The 17,670-nt window shown below is 45.2% G+C and overlaps 2 protein-coding genes and 1 long non-coding RNA gene across 6 annotated transcripts in view; 1 reads left to right on the forward strand and 2 right to left on the reverse strand.

The window, feature by feature from the left end:
* Positions 1–3,266, reverse strand: part of NHEJ1 (non-homologous end joining factor 1) — a 124,754-nt gene extending 121,488 nt beyond the window's left edge. Inside the window, exons 1-3 of one of the 3 annotated variants that reach the window (XM_083505091.1) lie at positions 2,832–3,266; positions 748–842; positions 85–274 (exon numbers count right to left, since the gene is read on the reverse strand). In XM_083505091.1, coding sequence (XP_083361217.1) covers positions 85–273 — 189 coding nt within the window. In that variant the 5' untranslated portion in view covers position 274; positions 748–842; positions 2,832–3,266. Of the gene's footprint in view, positions 1–84; positions 275–747; positions 843–2,187; positions 2,297–2,831 lie in introns of those variants that run through there. The other 2 variants (XM_083505092.1, XM_083505093.1) reach the window with 2 other exon arrangements.
* On the forward strand, positions 2,177–3,269 carry LOC310708324. The gene is made up of 2 exons (XR_014526950.1): positions 2,177–2,296; positions 2,820–3,269. It is a non-coding gene; the product is annotated as an uncharacterized lncRNA (long non-coding RNA).
* Positions 3,270–4,923: 1,654 nt separating this feature from the next.
* Positions 4,924–17,637, reverse strand: SLC23A3 (solute carrier family 23 member 3). Of its 2 annotated transcripts, XM_083503900.1 has the most exons (13): positions 16,750–17,637; positions 15,896–16,368; positions 15,240–15,403; positions 14,929–15,023; positions 13,891–13,964; positions 12,776–12,957; positions 11,335–11,458; positions 10,958–11,105; positions 10,616–10,869; positions 9,200–9,305; positions 8,392–8,565; positions 7,548–7,643; positions 4,924–6,671 (listed from the first exon to the last, which is right to left on the reverse strand). In XM_083503900.1, exons 2-13 carry the CDS (start codon positions 15,992–15,994, stop codon positions 6,346–6,348), a joined length of 1,842 nt encoding a protein of 613 aa, XP_083360026.1. In that variant the 5' UTR covers positions 15,995–16,368; positions 16,750–17,637; the 3' UTR covers positions 4,924–6,345. The 2 variants fall into 2 exon arrangements, with proteins under 2 accessions (XP_083360026.1, XP_083360027.1); XM_083503901.1 differs by lacking the exons at positions 15,240–15,403; positions 16,750–17,637 and having other exon boundaries at positions 15,896–15,970.
* Between the last annotated feature and the right edge of the window lie 33 nt (positions 17,638–17,670).

The raw sequence follows: 17,670 nt of genomic DNA on the forward strand, positions 1-17,670 counted from the left end.
GTTTCTTTTAAGCCTGAGCTGATGGAATAGCTGCTGAGGTGGATATACCATGTGCACATTTCACAACCCTAATTCTTTACTTACCTTTGATCTCTGTTGTATCACCTCAGTATCTACCTTTTCGTACCACATACTGCTGAGGTCAGAAAGGAGCAAGGCATAGCCAGCATCTCCAAACCAAACCTTAATCATCAGTTTTGTGGACTCATCAAAGCAGACTGAAGTCCAGGGCTGCAGGAGGAGTCTGTTTTCTGGGTCCTCAGTGCTCTCCATCCTATAACAATAATGAAATACACTTTTATACACTTAATCACATTATTTCTTATTTCTACATGGTAAACAAATTGAAGCCCTTCTGTGATGCCTAATCCTCATTTTTTAAGAAAGAAAAAAATGAGGGACATCTGAGTCATGGAACTCCCACATAAGATCAAGTTTGGCCCTTCACCAGCTGGCATATGTAAGTGTGGCAGAGGAACCTCAATCATAAGAACAGACTGCTAGATCAGGCCAAAGCCATCTAGTCCAGCATCCTGTCCTCATAGTGGCCAACCAGATGCATGGGAACCTCCAAGCAAAGCCTGAACACAACAGCATTCCCCAACCTGTGGTTTCAAAATACGAGTATTCAGAGGCATACTGCTTCCAACAGTGCAGCACTGGCAGGAGAACGTGCTGGATGGCTAGAAAAAGAGCATGTGAACCAGGAGTGATTTGCTATGAAAAGAATTCCAGGTGTGTACCCACCTACACCACAGCAGCCAAATGTGGAAGAGTTTATTTTCCTCTCTCTCTTTCTTCTCAGGTGGATTGTAAGCTACTTCTCCCTTCTTATAATGCTACTGGGAAAGCAGAAAAGGCATTTTGTTTATCTGTTGTTGACATTTTGCACAAAAGATTAACAAGAGGAGATAACAGAATAGAAGAACCAACACTTTCTTTAACTAACTTAGGCAAACGGGGCAGTGATGCGCCTGGGTCCTCTACTGCCCAAGGTGAGGAGGGGTACTAGGTGAAGAATGTGGCACCCTTTCTGCTTTCAGTTTCTCTCCTGAGATGAGGGGGATTAAAGTGTTGCTGGATGGTGTTGGAAAAGTTGAGGATGGGGAAAAGTAAGTACTTTTTCACACAGTTCATAGATGAATTATAGAATTGCTACCACAAGATGTAGTGATAGTCACCAGTTGTTTTAAAGGGGATCAGACAAATTTGTGGAGGATAAGACTATCCATTGCTAGCAACCATTATGGCTATATACTACTTCCACGGTCACAGGCAGTATGCCTCTGAATACTGGTTGCTGGGAATCACAAGTGGAAGGAATGCTGTTGCACTCAAATCCTGTTTGCAGACTTCCCATACTGTTTCAGTGGCTTTCTGTTCTTCTTTCTTGTTCATATAGGTGATGGAATTATACCAGACTGGCATACATCTATCCAGTTTTGACCTTTAACCTGCTTCAGTTTGTAAGCCAGGTTTTCGACAAAGTTCCATTTACCAAACTTTTCCAAGCCAATTGTACATCATGGCTCCCTTCAGGCTTCACAAACACCCGGCCACTGTTTAAAAAGCTGCCATCAACAAATGTCCTTTAAGTTCTTGACTTTTTGGTCTAATTATATCCAATATATATATTCAGTAAGGCAAGCTTTGGGGCGATATCTATGGTCTGTCTTGTCATTCCCTCTATTTCCTTAAAAACTATAAACCAATATTCTTTTGCCAGCAGGGCTTTTCTTACGTGGGAGAAAAGAGAGGGAGAGTGAAGTCAGTGCTTTGCTGCCCTTTCGCTCCCCTCTTCCTGCATCTAGTTCTTCAGGAGTGACTCATCAATTAGCCCCAAATAATTGTATAAGGTTGTAGTTATGATGACTGTACTTGTCTTGAGAGGGCAGAGGGGTGCCTCAAAACCACTTTCTTACTTCTGCATAAATCTGAAGAGGCTCAAGCTGCAAGCATCCTGTTATTAAACATTTTAAAGCATAAAAGAAAAAAAGGAGAGTGTTTGTTGATTTACTAATGGGCTTGTTGCTTAATACTCTATGAATACAAAAAGAGAAGGCATTGTCCCATTTGGTATCCTCCTTCCAGAGCCTCAAAATTCTGGGGTCTTCCTCGGAATTTTCCGCGGGTAAGGATTCCAACCTGAATCCGGGGAGCAATAATTGAATCCGGGCTACGAAGTACCTTAACATACTGTGACTGGAAGCTGTGGAGGCGAGAAATGTTCTGAGGAAAGCCCAGCGCTACACCTTGGAACCAACCCTGACTAAATCCCACTGAACTGAAAATCGGGGTCGGTTCTCCCGCAAAGGCAAAATAGGGGCGAGAAAAATAACAGAGAGAGAGAGAGAGAGAGAGAGAGAGAGAGAGAGAGAGAGAGAAGCAGGGGGAGGCCTACTGGCAGGACCGTCATACAATGAAAAGGCGGGACCCAAAGGCATTTAGCAACAACAGCAGCCCTGCTGCTCCGACTCCACTCCCACAACCAGTTTTGCTCGGCCCGGGAAAGAAAGGGCCGCTTTTGGCGCTTCGAAATTCTAAGCTCCTTTCCAAGCCCAACCCTCGTCCCACATAGCTATAAACACATAAACGCGACATAGCCTCGCAGACCAGAACAGCACATGTAAACTACAATTCCCAGCGTGCCATTCTCGCCTCTAAAGGCATGCCGGATGATGTAGTCATGGAGGTGCTTGCCTGCTGCCGGCCGGAATTAGGCCAAGACGGGAATTCCCTTCTTTCATCCGTCAAGTAACCTGGCAGCTGTGGAAAACAGGTTGAAGAAAAACCTTATTATATTTTCTGTCTCCACTTAGTTCCCGCCTTACCGTGACCTTCGGCTCCCACAGCAAGGAAACTGAGGCCGCGCCGAGGAAGGGGGAGGAGATTCAGTCGGCGCCGGAAACACTCCTGTGGCTGCTGTTCCTCAGAAGCCGTTTCCCACCTATTTAATTTACATTAAATCCGTCGGCGACCGTTGAAAGCGGGGGAGTTTCCCTCGTGTGGGTGCGCGCGCGACATCCGCTCCTGAAGTATCGCAGTAAAAACAGCGAAGCTTCAAGAGCCAAATATCCGTGGCAATATAAAACGCAGTGCTGTTTATCATGTGAATATAAATAACACAATTGACAGATTATTATTATATTTGCCACTTTCAGTGAACATGGCGTTTCAAAAGAGTGTCCAAACAAAAACGAAAAGCTCCCTGCCTCAGGGTGTTTACAATCTGACCTTGCGATCCTAACAGTGTCTACCTATTTATTCTATCTTAATTGTGTCTGTCTACAGTGGCGTAGCGTGGGGGGTGCAGGGGGGCCGGCCGCACCGGGCGCAACATCTGGGGGTTAGGGTTAGGGGGCGCAAATCCACGGGTTAGGGGGCGCAAATTACTTGCCTTGCCCCGGGTGCTGACAACCCACGCTACGCCACTGTCTGTCTATTTATTTATTTATTTCGTAAAAATCACAACGCTTGATTGTAAAAAAATACAAAAGAAAAAAACAAAATAGTTTACATATTGACTCAATCCTATTGAATTCAGTAGGGCTTTCAGGTAAAAGTGAGGCTAGAACTGCAGCCTACATTGCTGTTTGAGGGGTGTGAAACCTATGAGCAACTGAAGCCTGGCTACCCCTGTCTGGTAGGGTTAAAATATCAGCTTAAGTTAGTAAAAGGCGAGTTGAGGCTTAGAGTCCACTTCCTCCTCTTGTGACAACCATGAGTTTGGTCCTTGAGGGAGAACCGCTCCCTCAAGAACAGATTGAACACCGCTCCCCATCAATAGATTGCTTTTCAATAAGATGGTCCCAAAATGACATACAGCAAAACAAAAACAACAGTCAACTACGTTATCTGAAAAACAACAATAAGACTAACAGGTGATTCTTAAAACACCTAGCAAAATTTAAGTTTTCACTGCCCTTCTAAATGATGTTGCCGATGTGGTTGCTTTACATAGTAGGAGATTGGTATTTCATATGATGCCTCTGTTAGGGTTGCCATGTGTCCTCTTTTTGCAGGATACATCCTCTTTTTCCAGGGTAAAATTTGAGACAAATTGCATTTATTTGATTTGAATGGCTATCATAGCATCCTCTCTTTTGCTCTTCAAAATATGCCCACCCTGTTATCTTCTATGGTGTTGCATATATCTTAGGGTCAACCCTTTACTCCAGTTATGCTAGCTGAGTGGCCTTTGGAAGCAGTTTAAATGCCACTCTCTGCTAGTGGAGCAGGAGCTATGTCAACAGAATGATGGTTATGTCCAGTGCTGTTTTTCTAGAAAAAGAGGTGTTGGAACTCACTACAAACCTTGTTCTCTTGTAATGGCAATGGTGCCCACCTGAGAGGTACCGGAACTGGGTTCTGGTGAATTCCAGCTGACTAAAAGCCCTGGTTATGTCAGTGGAGCATAGGGCTGCCAATACATCCGGAATTTCCCAGACATTGCCGGGATTCATCCTTCTAAGATGGCGTCCAGGCAGAATTTTCGAAAAGTGCTTGAAATGTCTGGGGAAACCCAGGCGTATGGCAGTCCATATCGGAAGCTGTTAATTTTTTCAGCAATTTTCTATAAATACCTAAAAAAACACCATTTTGGGTGGAGATTTTGCAAAAAATGCTCAACTTTTGTGTCTGTGACATAGAAAGCCTGTTGTGTAGTACTGCTCTGCCCTCTAATTCTTTGCTTGCATTTCTTAACTTCAGGTGGCATAGTATTCAAGCCTTTGATGTTTCGGCTAAAGGTGTTTTCTTACCAAGCCAGTGTTTTATCTGCCTTTGCTACCTTACCACAGATCAAGGAAGCCTGGTGGTAGACCACATGATTTTCTGGTTTGGGAAAATAGATTATCTTCTGAGCACCATCCCCATTCCCAGTTATAGAATGTGCTGCTAAAATTAACCTTGTGAATAGGAAAGGAGTGCAATTTTTTTTATTCATATCCAGTTGAGACTGAAAAAGGGGCAAAGTGGGGTAGGATCCCTCTCTAAGGATTTCATTATGCTGACAATTTCCTCAGAAATCCAACTACTCAATTAATGTGGGGCAGCTGTTAAGAGTTCAGCTTCATCTTTACCAAACCTGGGTATATGTGTGACTAAACCACATGTCACAAAATGCCAATGAGCTGCCATTTACCTCATTCAAGGGAAACAAAACCCAACTATACACGGTGGCCCTCACTGCCCAGAGAACTGGGGTGCACGTAATATTTTCTAAAGGTGTGACTAGTGAGAATCTTTACATGCATACTTCCTCAGGTTGCTTATGTATAGCAGAGGGCCGACCCAGCCATTGAGGGGGAGGAGGAGTGCTGAGGCTGCCATCTTAGGCAGCAGAAGCTCCCAAGGCAGTGCCCCGCTTGCCCCACTGTCTCCACCCCCAGCCATTGGCATAGCCGAGGGAGGGCAGGGGGCAGCTGCCCGCCCAATCAAGTAAGACAATAACTGGTCAATCATGTTAGTTCTGCCCCCCTTAAAAAGTCCTGCCTCCCTCAACAAAAATCCTGGCTAAGCTCATGCCGTCAGCGGAGAAGCAGCACCAGCACTGGCGCCAATTTCTAGCAATATCTCAACGATTTTTGAAACTGCGCGTGATGTTGCAGAGCTGCTTCTGCGACAGTGGCAGAGGTGACAGGACAGGTGGCACGGTGGGGCTGTACTTCCTGTTTCACCTTAAGTGGCAAAACAGATCATGCCACCCCTGGCAGTGCATCTCTATGCTTCTGGAAGAGGGAGACACCAAAGGTCTTATCTCCTTGTCACAGAAAGCGGGTCATGGTCAGCTAAAGAATGGTAGCCTCCTTGAGGGATTCACGACAGCTCCCTCCCTCCCTCCTATGAAAGGAGGAGAGTCCCACTTTATTAAACTAAGAAATATACAGTACCCAACAGGAAACTGTAGCCCTGGGTTATAAAGTGTGTTAAGCAAGTTATTCACTTGGAATTGAGTTGGTGATACATTTAAAAACAAAAGGGCAGAAGTACAAAAAATATGTTCATCCTCTACCCTAGCTTCCCTGGGGCCTAGTTCTTGCATGATGCTATGGGATAGTTTCATTCCCACACGCAGTGACATTAAATGGGAAGTCTTAATGCAAGTTGTCACAAAGGTATAGAAAAGAAATCCCAAAGGTGATGCTGCAGAAACCATTTTAGACTTGTAGAAGCATGCATGGTCTCCAGATTTGTTTCCATATTTGTCTGAAACCAGACTCCTCTGATGGATTTTCAAGTACCTGTCCTTGAATAATGTTTCTGTTTAGAGATCAGCATAGAGAGGTCATCTCATTAGCTGTTGGTCTGCCATATTTATGATTCTCCAAATTCCTTTGTGGAATGTTAGGCTCTTGGCACTGTCTCCAGCTCCAGTTCTGACTCCAGCACCACTGTTTCTGGTTTCAGCAGCAGATCTGTGGTTTGCTCTTCTGAATGCCGCAATTCTTCCAGGGGGTAAGTGTTCACAATCTCCACTTTGTTGTCCCCCAAGGGACAGAGGAAACAGAAAGGAAAGCCCTTACGCCATGAAGGTGTTGGATGCTTTTGTAGGACTAGAGGCAGCTGATTTCTTTGTGCAGAGCCGTTTCTGCATTGCTGCAGGGAATTCTCTCTGGCCTCTGGCTTGCTTGCTGATGAGTAGTTGAGCAGCCCACGCTCTTGCAGGGTGCCTTGATAATAGCAATGACAGGACAACTTAGAAGAACTATGTATTGTGGAATATGGATTGCAGCCATTTAGTATCTCTGTCCAACCACCATAATTCTTTATTCATTATGTACATACCACCTCTCAGCCCCCAAAAGGGTCTCCCCAACACAGTCTGCAAAATTATGTAATTTATTTAAAGTAGATTGTTTTAAACTATCAAACCAGACAGCAGTAAAACAAGGCAATAATACCAAAATGTGAGCAGGAAGGAATTAAAATATATAAAGGTCTAATGGAACAAATGCGGCATATTTCCCAATCTAACCATTCTTATTCATGGCTGTTATTTTTCTCCCATTTGTAAATTTAATGAAAAATGAAAGGAATAAAAACATAAAAGAAAATAAATAAACAATCTAAACTCTAGTGGATGAGAGTTCCATAGTTGGGGGCATCACAATCAAGAAGGCCTTGTTCCTCTCTTTAGATAAGCATACTTTATCTGGTGAGGGAATGAAACAACGTAATGCCCCCATATATCACTAGGATGTTGTAAGAAAACAATTTTGAGACTGAAATGTTTTAGGTTGGTATGTTCCTGTGCCAAAATGCTTACAGTCACTGTAGTAACAACTGCTACTATAAATCAGGCCATGTTTAAAGAATTCCCACCATAACAGCTGCCATCCCTTAAGGTTTCCCAGGTCTAAGTGGTATCTATGGTCAGCATGTCAGCAAACATGGACACTACCAATTCTTATCTGCAGTGATTATTCTATAATAATACCATACAACTAATTAAAAGACCCACTGCAGACACTCATCTGGAGTTGAGCACTGAGAGACGGATAACAGTAAAAGTATCAAAACGAAGTAACTGGTGACTTCCTCCTTACCGGAAACTGTGTTCTCTAAGAAAAAGGATAGGAATCCAGTTATAAAGGCAGGAACCATCAACAGAGAAAGGAGGAAGAGGTCTACAGGGACACAACCTGCAGAGAGAGCATCACAGTTATTTTAGAAATGCCATAATGTGGTACCTTGCATTCAACATCCCTAAGTCGATCCAACAGAACCTCTGATAGTTATTCACTGTAACTAGAATGGGTCAGAAATAATTTTCTGTGGCAAAAAAGCTTCCACCCAAATGCTGAAAGTGTGGGATAACCAACATGCTTAAGTCTAATTAATGCATGAAGAGATTAAATAGAGTAAGATGTCCTCCAGGCTTAGCTCACCTTGCGAGGAAATGAGTAATAGAGCATATTGTTCACCCCCAGTCTACTAGAGAAGCTCAACATGTGAGGAGGAAAATAGGGACACTTGGAGAGTCTGACATAGTCCTTCCTCTTTATGATTCTAAGTACTTCCTACATATCATGCAAATAAAAATATTTGGCTTAAAATGAAATAATGTGCAGTGTAACATTGATGTACAACTAATAAGATTATTATTATTATTATCATTTCATTAATCAGTTTTAGATAATCAATAAATAGGGGATGCAAAGAACCAAAAGGGCACACTCCACAAAGTGCAAAAATGTCCAGATAGCTTTGGAAATTTAAATGTTTGTGAAAACTTTTAAAATGCCCCCCCCCCGATGTAGCTGCTTTTTGCAAGACAGGGACACAACTTGAGGGTCCTGTTATGGTTCTGAATTTCCTGCAGAAGGCAGTCTCAAGCTTTTCTTCTCACCACAGCTCTGATCATGCCAGCCCCTGCCCCCCTCTTGGCACCTGTAGCTGTGGCCAGGGACCCTGGTGCCGTGAAGAGCCACTTTGGAACCAGCAGACCCATGAACATAGTGAAGCCCACAATGAAGATGTTCCTGCCCGAGTCAATGTTTGTGTACTGGAAGTAAGAGACACCGGTGCCCACAGCCATGCTGTATGTCACACACAGCACTCCTCCTGAGGATAACAAGTGAGAAAGAAGCATAACAAAGTAGCTGAACTGACTTTGGAAAAGGGAAAGGGCAAAGAATGGAGAGGGACTTAAATATGAGTAACCATAAGAATAGAGCAGGAGCCTTGAATTTGCCCATAAACAGCATCACCTGGTATCTCCCCCACTCTGGTAAGATGCAGGGTTTTTAAATTGAAATTTAGCTATTATTTCTAAATTTGTACATACACATCATCATCAACAACAACAACAACATCATCATCATCATCTTATGAAAACTGCTGTCCTTTTTGGCAATGCATAACTGGTAACGTAGCCAGGAAGTGCACCCACACTAGGCTGGCTCTAGGTTATAGAATTTGTTGGCTGGCAATGGCATCCTTTAGGATTGTAAAATATCATTTACAAGGATAACCTTGACTGAGAACTTAAACTCATTTAAAACTACGTCGCCATGGAAAGAGCATAGGACCCTCATTTATGTCTAGGGCAGCCAATGCCTTACATAATAGTGGAAGATAATGGTTGTTCCAATTTACATTATAAAGTAGGCAGCAGTGAGAGAAGCCCCAAACGGGGAGGGGGTGGGCTGGCTAGGTGGCACAGAGATATAAGGAAAGGAAAGGAAGTGTTTATTACCATGAATTGCCAGAGGGATGGTGGTAAGAATTCCCATGAGCCGAGGAGACAGTCCCAACAGTACACATGCCAACGCACTGATCCACACTGCACGGCATGAGGGAGCCTGAATGTAGGAAACAGGGCATGAGACTGGAACCTTGAAAACCCATGACCTCAGGTCTCTCCAGGCATAGTACCCCACAGAGCATTCTGCATTCTACAGGATGACTAGTGGGCAGGGTGGGGGACTGTAGTGGATGAAGGAAAACAGGAGGAAAATCTATAGATGAGAAAAGACTATTCTTCATACTACAGTCTCTGTGGGAAGACATTCACATGGTAACATTTTACCCTCCTATTATCTCACAGCCTATCCTGGGTCCTCTAAGATGCTATCCTATCCCCAGGGTTGAAGTAAGAGTCAACCATCCATCCAGTTGGCTTCTGTATGTGCAGTGGAGGCTGGTCCATTAGGACACTTGGGGCACTGCCCCACCAAACTCAATCTTCCCTTAGCCAACCCTCATCCACCTCCTTTCTTACAACCAGCCTAGGAGGTGGCACCATTGGCCCCCCTCCCCCTCCCTAGTCTGTGCCTCTTGTAGAACTCAATAGGGAGCAAGATGGAGACAAAACAATAATTACCGTATTTTTCTGTCTATAAGACGCCCCCATGTATAAGACGACCCCTATTTTTTTAGCCCAAAATTAAGAAATAAATATTTTAAACATTCTGTCTATAAGACGACCCACCCAATTTTAAACTTAAAAAAATTGGGGGGAAATATAATCTTATACATTGGAAGATATGGTAGTTGTCACTTCCTATCATTGGTTCTGGTTCCACTTACTGTAGGTCTCCCTGCCTTACTTCACCACGCATTCTACAGGGCAGAGCTTTCCAAACTTTTCATGTTGGTGACACACTTTTTAGACATGCATCATTTTGTGACACAATAATTCAGTTTTTCTAGGAAACCGGTGGGCAGCCCACTCCCTTTCCAGCCCCGGGAGGAGCACGGGGAGCGTTCGCATAACACACATACACACGGCAGCCAACACTAATGTGTTGCGACACACAGTTTGGAAATCTCTGCTGTAGTGTGTGGTGCAAATGGAATTTCTCCAGATAATATTGTGCGTGTATAGTGTTGCTCAGGGTTTTATATGTTAACAACAAGACTTGAACAACAAGACCTTTAGAAGGGCTGCTGCCACTACCAGCCAGAGAAAACAATACTAGGGTAGAAGGACCAATTGCCTCTGACTCAGCATCAGGCAGCTTCAGATGTTAATGGGGGAAGGCAAGCCTTAAGGCAATCTCTGAAATGGGAGCTCATGTACCAGTTGGTGGAGGAGAGTGATCCATGGGACATCTTAGTGCCTACTCTGAACCTGCATAAAGGAATCCATGATCTCGACCCATGCTCTTACCTGGGTCAGTCTGCCGGCACAAGCATTGGGCATGCTGGATGCAGTTCCAGATACACTGCCCAGCACAGCTGCCAGGAGGGTGCCAAGGCCCTCAGTACAGAGCCCTCTGTTGCACAAATGCTGTGGTGGGGGTGGATCCCATAAGGACTTGCTGCACAGCAGATAGCAGCCCACAGAATTTACGCTTGCGGTAACACCCATAGCAGCACCAATGCCAATGGCACGGGTACTAAGTACTGGCCAGCCCTGTGCACCTGCAGGACAAAGAGATAGAAAAGACGAGAAGTGAAATCCAGTCATTAAGCCAATGAAAGGGCAAAGTATGGTTAAGCCATTTATTACCTGGGTAAGGCAGCTTGAGCCATGGGGACTGCAGGGTGCTATTGGTGAGGGTTAAGTGGTGTGTGGAAGGATGCAACACGTCCCAAGAGGTTGGAACAGGTCTCAGCATCCCATAGACAAGCCAGATCCCAGAGAAGGGCAGCAGAATCTATAGGAATGCAAGACTGAAAGTGAGAATTTGCCTACCTGCCCCTCTTGCTGTCCCTGGATCCATCTGCATAATGCCAAAGGACACAGGATTAAGCTGTGCCATATTTCTCAGCCCAGGGCTTTGGAAATATTGGAGATTTGGGGAGTGGGAGATAACAGGGGAAAGGGAAGAGGATAGTGGAGAAGGGAGCCAAGTTTGGCTGTACTGTTAGTTCATTAAATCATACCGAAAAAAAGTGCAGGGCTGGGCTGCCCGATTTTATAGTTAGCCCTCTTGCTTGGCTCCACTGGCAAATGGGCAGTCGGCAGGAAGCCAGGTGTTGGGATAGCAAAACGCACAGCAACACAAGCCTAAAAAGAGATCATGAGTGATATTCAGCAAAGCACTGCCCTAGGAATATAGGGTGCTTGGTCCTAACACAGAGAATATGTAAATCCCAAAAGCTGCCATGAGAACAGCTCTGCTCCAAAAGGTTACTCAGTTGAGTAGTTACTCCTTTCCCCAATACAGTGGTATCTTGGGTTACATATGCTTCAGGTTACAGACTCCACTAACCCAGAAATAGTACCTCGGGTTAAGAACTTTGCTTCAGGATGAGAACAGAAATTGTGCTCCGGCGGCGTGGCGGCAGTGGGAGGCCCCATTAGCTAAAGTGGTGCTTCAGGTTAAGAACAGTTTCAGGTTAAGAACGGACCTCCGGAACGAATTAAGCACTTAACCCGAGGTACCACTGTACTATCCAGTGTTCTTTTTCCATGCCCTACTGCAGGCACCCCCAAACTCGGCCCTCCAGCTGTTTTGGGACTACAACTCCCATCATCCCTAGCTAACAGGGACTATGACCGGGGAGCCCAGGGTTAGAATCCCTATTCAGCCATGAAGCTCACTGGGTGACCTTGGACCAGCCACCATCTTTTAGCCTAACCTACCTCACAGGGTTTTTGTGAGGAGAAAATAACCATGTACACCACCTTGAGTAGCTTGGAGAAAAAGGAGGTATATAAATGTAATAAATATTGTTGGGAAAACTCTGGGAATGAACAGTGTTTTCTGGGATTCTCATCCCAGCACTAATGTTAGAGCAGAAACAAATATTAAACAAATTACTCCAGAATCTCAAACATTCTACACAACTCGAGTCACATCTGCACCAGACATTTAAAGCACATTGCTTCCCCCAGGGACTCCTGGGAACTGTAGTCTGTTAAAGGTGTTGGGAGCAGTAGATCTGTGCAGGGTAAAATGCACTTCACAGGTTTCTTTATGGTATGGTATAGTATGGTGCTTTATGGAGTGGATGTAACCTTATCCCATAAGGAGGACCTCAAGTTTTGAAGCCCTATACTTTTTCATCATTGGGGAATGGCTCCTGAATGGGGTGGGGAGTGAAATGAGAATATAGGAAAGCCACCTTTCCCCCACCCCCTTCAGCTGACACGTCTCTGGTTTGAACCTTAGGTTTTGTGGGATTTAAGACTTTTGGCTTAGATTTGAATTTGAATCTGGCAATTTTAGTGTGAGAAAGTTGGTGACTGTCTGAATTTCAATTCCAGCCCAATATGCCTCATTCATTCCCTTCACAACCTCCTTTTGAGAGGGCATGAAGCACAGTTACTGGAGCTGGCTGGTCTTTTGAAGAGAGCTAGCAGTCAGCAATCTGAACTTACAGCAGGGCGACTCCCCAGTTTTCAGAGCAGAGAAGAGCAGCAGGTCTGTATGCTGAAAGTCCAATGACAGAAAGGCTTGGGGCCAGAACCATGGGTCCGCAGCGATGGGTAATCCACCCACAGGCACCTGACATCCCCAATGCCACCTGCACCAGAGCAGAAATCAGCACTGCACCTGAAACCTGGAAGGGGAAAAGCAGGCAGAACAGGGTCAAGTTACAAAACAGGGATGTGGAATTTTAGGACTGGGGGCCAGATGTGGGCCTCCAAGCATCTGTATCTAATGCTCGGGACTCTTGCCACACCACACCCTCTACCACTCCCCAGGTGACACCCCTCATTGGCCCTACTTCACCCTTTTTCTGGTGTGTTCTTGTCGGGCTGAAAAGTGGTTAGAGTGATCGACTAGGCCCAGTGCCAGGGTTCGAATTCCTACTCAGTCATTAAGCTTACTGGGTGACCTTGGGCCAATCACAGTCTAACTTACCTCACAGGGGATAAAAGGGGGAGGGGAAAAAATGTACACTCCCTTAAGGTCCTTGGAGGAAAGTGGGCGGGTGGGTGTTAAATGTAAAGATAAACAAATTCTCACAATACCTCTTGCTTGCCTTGATGGACAAGAGAGGGTTGTGTGAGAGTGTGTAGAAACCAGCTGCCTTACAAAGGTAAAATTTGCATTTGTTCCTCTATCCACTTTTGCCTCTGGCTTCACTGACCACTAGCATGTGACCACCCCACCCATAAGGGCATGTGTCCCCCAGGTTGAAACAGGTCCCCCAGCCCTGTTACTATAGGCCTCCATTACATGCTTCCTCGGGGATATTTTTTTTTTCATGCAGGCAAGGTGGTATGAGAGGCACAGGCAGAGCTGGTGGGACAGCTATGGTAGGATTGGGAGACACCCTAAAGCAATTGAGAGCAGAGTCCAGCAGCAATATGGTGAATTACTTTCCATCCTTCATGGTGGCAACAGAACATGCCATGTGCTGCCATGACTTTGGCACACCCACCAAGCTGGTATCTTATGTCCAAAGGGACCCAAAGAGACCTGGTGTCTAACCCCACCACTGATGCCAGCCTCTCCGTATTGGGTTTAACCAATCAAAGCTGCCAACCTCATGGAGTAACTGGTCCCAGTTTCTTGAGTTTTCACAATCTGGCCCAGCACATATGTCAGGGGCCTCAGTGCCTGAAAGGGAAGCAGGGACAGATAAATGAGTTGGGAATACAGTAAAATGAAGAACACAATGAGGAGAAGAGGAAGATCCCAGAATTCAAGTTAGTGTTAAGTAGATTGCAGATGTTTTAAAACTGATCTGCAGAAGTCATTGCTTCTGAATGGAATGCTGATGTGAGGGATAAGCAAGGATTCTCGAGGAATATGTAGTGGAGGAAAACAAGGATAAAGGGCTGAAACCAGTCCCTGGCGTCAAACACTGACAATTGCAGCCCTTTGACTACCTACTGTATACAAGGGGATGAGACTGAAAGGTGTTTTTCCCATTTAGAAAGACAGACAACTGAGGGAGAACATGGCAAAGAATTGTAAAAGAACTGGAGAGGATGTGTAGAGAAATTTCTTTCACACAATACTGGTCACCAACAGACAAAGTACTTCATGTAATATATGAGGTTCATGGCTAAATGATGTGGTGGTGGCCACACTGACATGGGGAGAGGCTTCTAAATCTGTGGAAGCATGGACTTGTCAATGACCGCTAGCCATGACAGTGAAATTAAATCTCTAAAATCTGAGGCAGTAAACCTTTAATTGTCAAAAGCTAGTGGCAAAAAAGCAGCAGAGGATAGCTTGTGAGCTTTTCAAGAAGCATATGATCAACTACTGTTGGGCAGAAGGCTGGACTTGACAGCAATTGTTCTGATCCAGAAAGGCAAATTACACACCTAAGTCTGCCCAATCGAACAAGAGATGGTTGTGCTTATTTTTGGAACATAGGATTCAGCACTAAGACGTGAGTATTCACTGTGCAACAAAACAGCAGCCACCGATGGCTGGTTACCATTCTTGCTGGATCCAAAATTCAAAAGAGATGGTATTTGGAGACCTTGCCACCCTTGCCCTGTGATTGCAGTGTCCTGTGCTGGTGGCTGAGTATTTGGAAGAGGACTGGGTGCTTTTGCTTATAACTCACTATTTCCATTTGACTGGAGAATGGGAGCCACATGTTGGGTCTGTATCATGGCTGGGATAAGGAACTCAAAAGATGGAGCCTGAACCAGCGGCAACCTGCAGGGAAGACAAAGGGGAGATCCTGCCAAAAGGAATGGACAAAGCCTAAGGGAAGGAGCTGCTAACTAGAAGTTGTGAAGAACTAGGCATTTTCCAGAATACTAGTCCCTGCTTAGACTTCTAGTAATAGAAGGCCACACCCGACTCCCCAACCAAGAAGGCAGCAAGGCTGTGGGATTCCAATGGGTCAAGGGTTGCCTAGAGCCAGCTTACCTGGTTCCCAATCCACACTGAAAGGCTGTGGCTATGCCACAGGCAAAAAGGTTGCATGCTAGAAGTTCATTCCAACATGGAGTACCATTCAGCATCTTGCCGGGGAGGGTGGCAATGAAGAAAAAGTGAAAGATGCAGAGAAAGGATACCTGGACCAGGAGATGCTAGGAAGGAACAACAAGTTGGTCTGAGCCATGGTCTTGTGAGCACCTTCACCCTTCCCTAGAAGATGGCACAACACACTTAAACCCGATAGCGTGTCTCAGTCACTCCCAAAGCTTCAGATGCTGGCTCTGCTGCCACTCATACATTGCTACTTTCTTTAATGAGACCCACATCAAAGTACAGTCGCTAACACCAATTTCTGCCTCATTGGCAGTTCCAAACTTTTACCTACTATCTGCAGGTCAGGATTTAATGAAAAACAGCCCAAACCCTGGAATCACATTCCTGCATATATTGCATCAGAGATGACCACTGGTTCATCACTGCTCTTTTTTTCACAAGATGCTCCTCACTTTTTGCGATTCTCCAGAGTTGCAATGTTTGTCTGCATTGCAGCAAACACAACACAGAGCATTGTGACACCCTTTTGCGGAATATGTTTCCTCTTGCGTGTTGTGCTACACCCGCCCACTCCAAGCAACCCAACTCACCTGCAAGGCCAACAAGCAGATCAGGGGCCAGGGAGGAAATTTTGGCCCTTTACGAGCATGGGGAAGGATGCTTTTAGAAGCCCTGTTGACTTTGTTCATGATGTCTGTCTTTTTCCTTTGTGCTGGAAAGTGACCTAGCAACTGAGTATATCTCCAATTCCTCCCCTTCTTTTATTTACACCCTTCACTGGCCATATGCATCTGAACTTCCACCTTTGGCCCTTCCAGGCCACAGTTGCTCAGCCTGTTAGCTATTAACTTGGCTTGCCCAGTAACTCACCACTAGTGCTGAGAGGTAAAAGGCATGACTGAGCAGGGGTTAAACTACAGCAAGCTGGTTTTATGTGGACCACGCCTGACCTATTGGACAGTATCAGCAAGGGATAGTGCTGTGGTTGGCCATCTATAATCAAGGGGCAGTGTGCATATACATGGGACATGCCTAGGCACTTGCTTATTTGCATAGAAGGGACCTATTAAAAGGTAAAGGTACCCCTGCCCGTACGGGCCAGTTGTGTCCGACTCTAGGGTTGTACGCTCATCTCACTTAAGAGGCTGGGAGCCAGCGCTGTCTGGAGACACTTCCGGGTCACGTGGCCAGCGTGACGAAGCTGCAGCTGGCGAGCCAGCACCAGCGCAGCACACGGAAACGCCGTTTACCTTCCTGCTATAAAGCGGTACCTATTTATCTACTTGCACTTAGGGGTGCTTTCGAACTGCTAGGTGGGCAGGAGCTGGGACCGAAAGACGGGAGCTCACCCCGCGGCAGGGATTCGAACTGCCGACCATACGATCGGCAAGTCCTAGGCACTGAGATTTTACCCACAGAGCCACCCGCGCCAAAAAAAAGGGACCTATTACATGTTATTATTTCTCACAGAGACCATACTTAAAACAATTAAGAGAAAGAACTATCTGGGTGGGAAAGAGCTTAGACTAGTCAGTTTAAAGCTGGCCTGGGGACATTCTTGAGGCATCATGTGAAGGCACTGATTACCACCGCCTTGCAGGTATGTTTTGTCAGCATTTCAACTTGTTTACTTAATAAAATCCTAAAAGAAAAACAAAAGATTACTTTGCTGAAACCAAGTAGGTCTGGTCAGTGTATGGATGAATGACCATCTGGGAACTGCAAGTACACTCTACTGGGTTCCACAACAGATGAAAGTTAGAATATAAATTTAAAGGAATTGTATGGCCTTTTTAGCACAATTACTCTTCTCTCAATGCTGGTGGCAAGAATCGATGCCCCATTCCTCTTACAGTTCAAAAGCCATTTTGGACAGCTGCAAATGCCAGGATTGCTACTATGTGTGTTTGTGTATACACACACAAGCTACGGAGCCCCCTGCCCGAGTGTACCTCATAATACACAGCACATGCATTTCTTGCTCACACTTTACATTTTTAGATGGACAATGGAAGCATTTTAGGCATACACCTAACACTGTAATGTTTGAAGTGGCTCCAACACTCCCACTCCAAGAAGGCTTCAGTTCTCTTTGTATTATTGTTACATTTTAATATTGGGTTTTTTTTTCAAAGAGCTCAGAGTGACATACAAGGTTCTCCCCATGCGCCTCTATCATTTTATCCTCAGAACAATCGTGAGGTGGGTTAGGCTGAGGGATTAGGTCACGGCTACCCACCCAGCTCCTATTTGCAGTCCTGGCTCAACCGCAAGAGCACTTCATCTCTTTCCCCAAACATTTCATACACCGTAAAACTGGCACCGTAAAACTTGGCTTGGGGTTTAGTACAAAAAAGAAAAGGCA

This window comes from Podarcis liolepis, assembly GCF_965112155.1.
Source record: "Podarcis liolepis genome assembly, chromosome: 1".
Classification (NCBI taxonomy): Eukaryota; Metazoa; Chordata; class Lepidosauria; order Squamata; family Lacertidae; genus Podarcis; species Podarcis liolepis.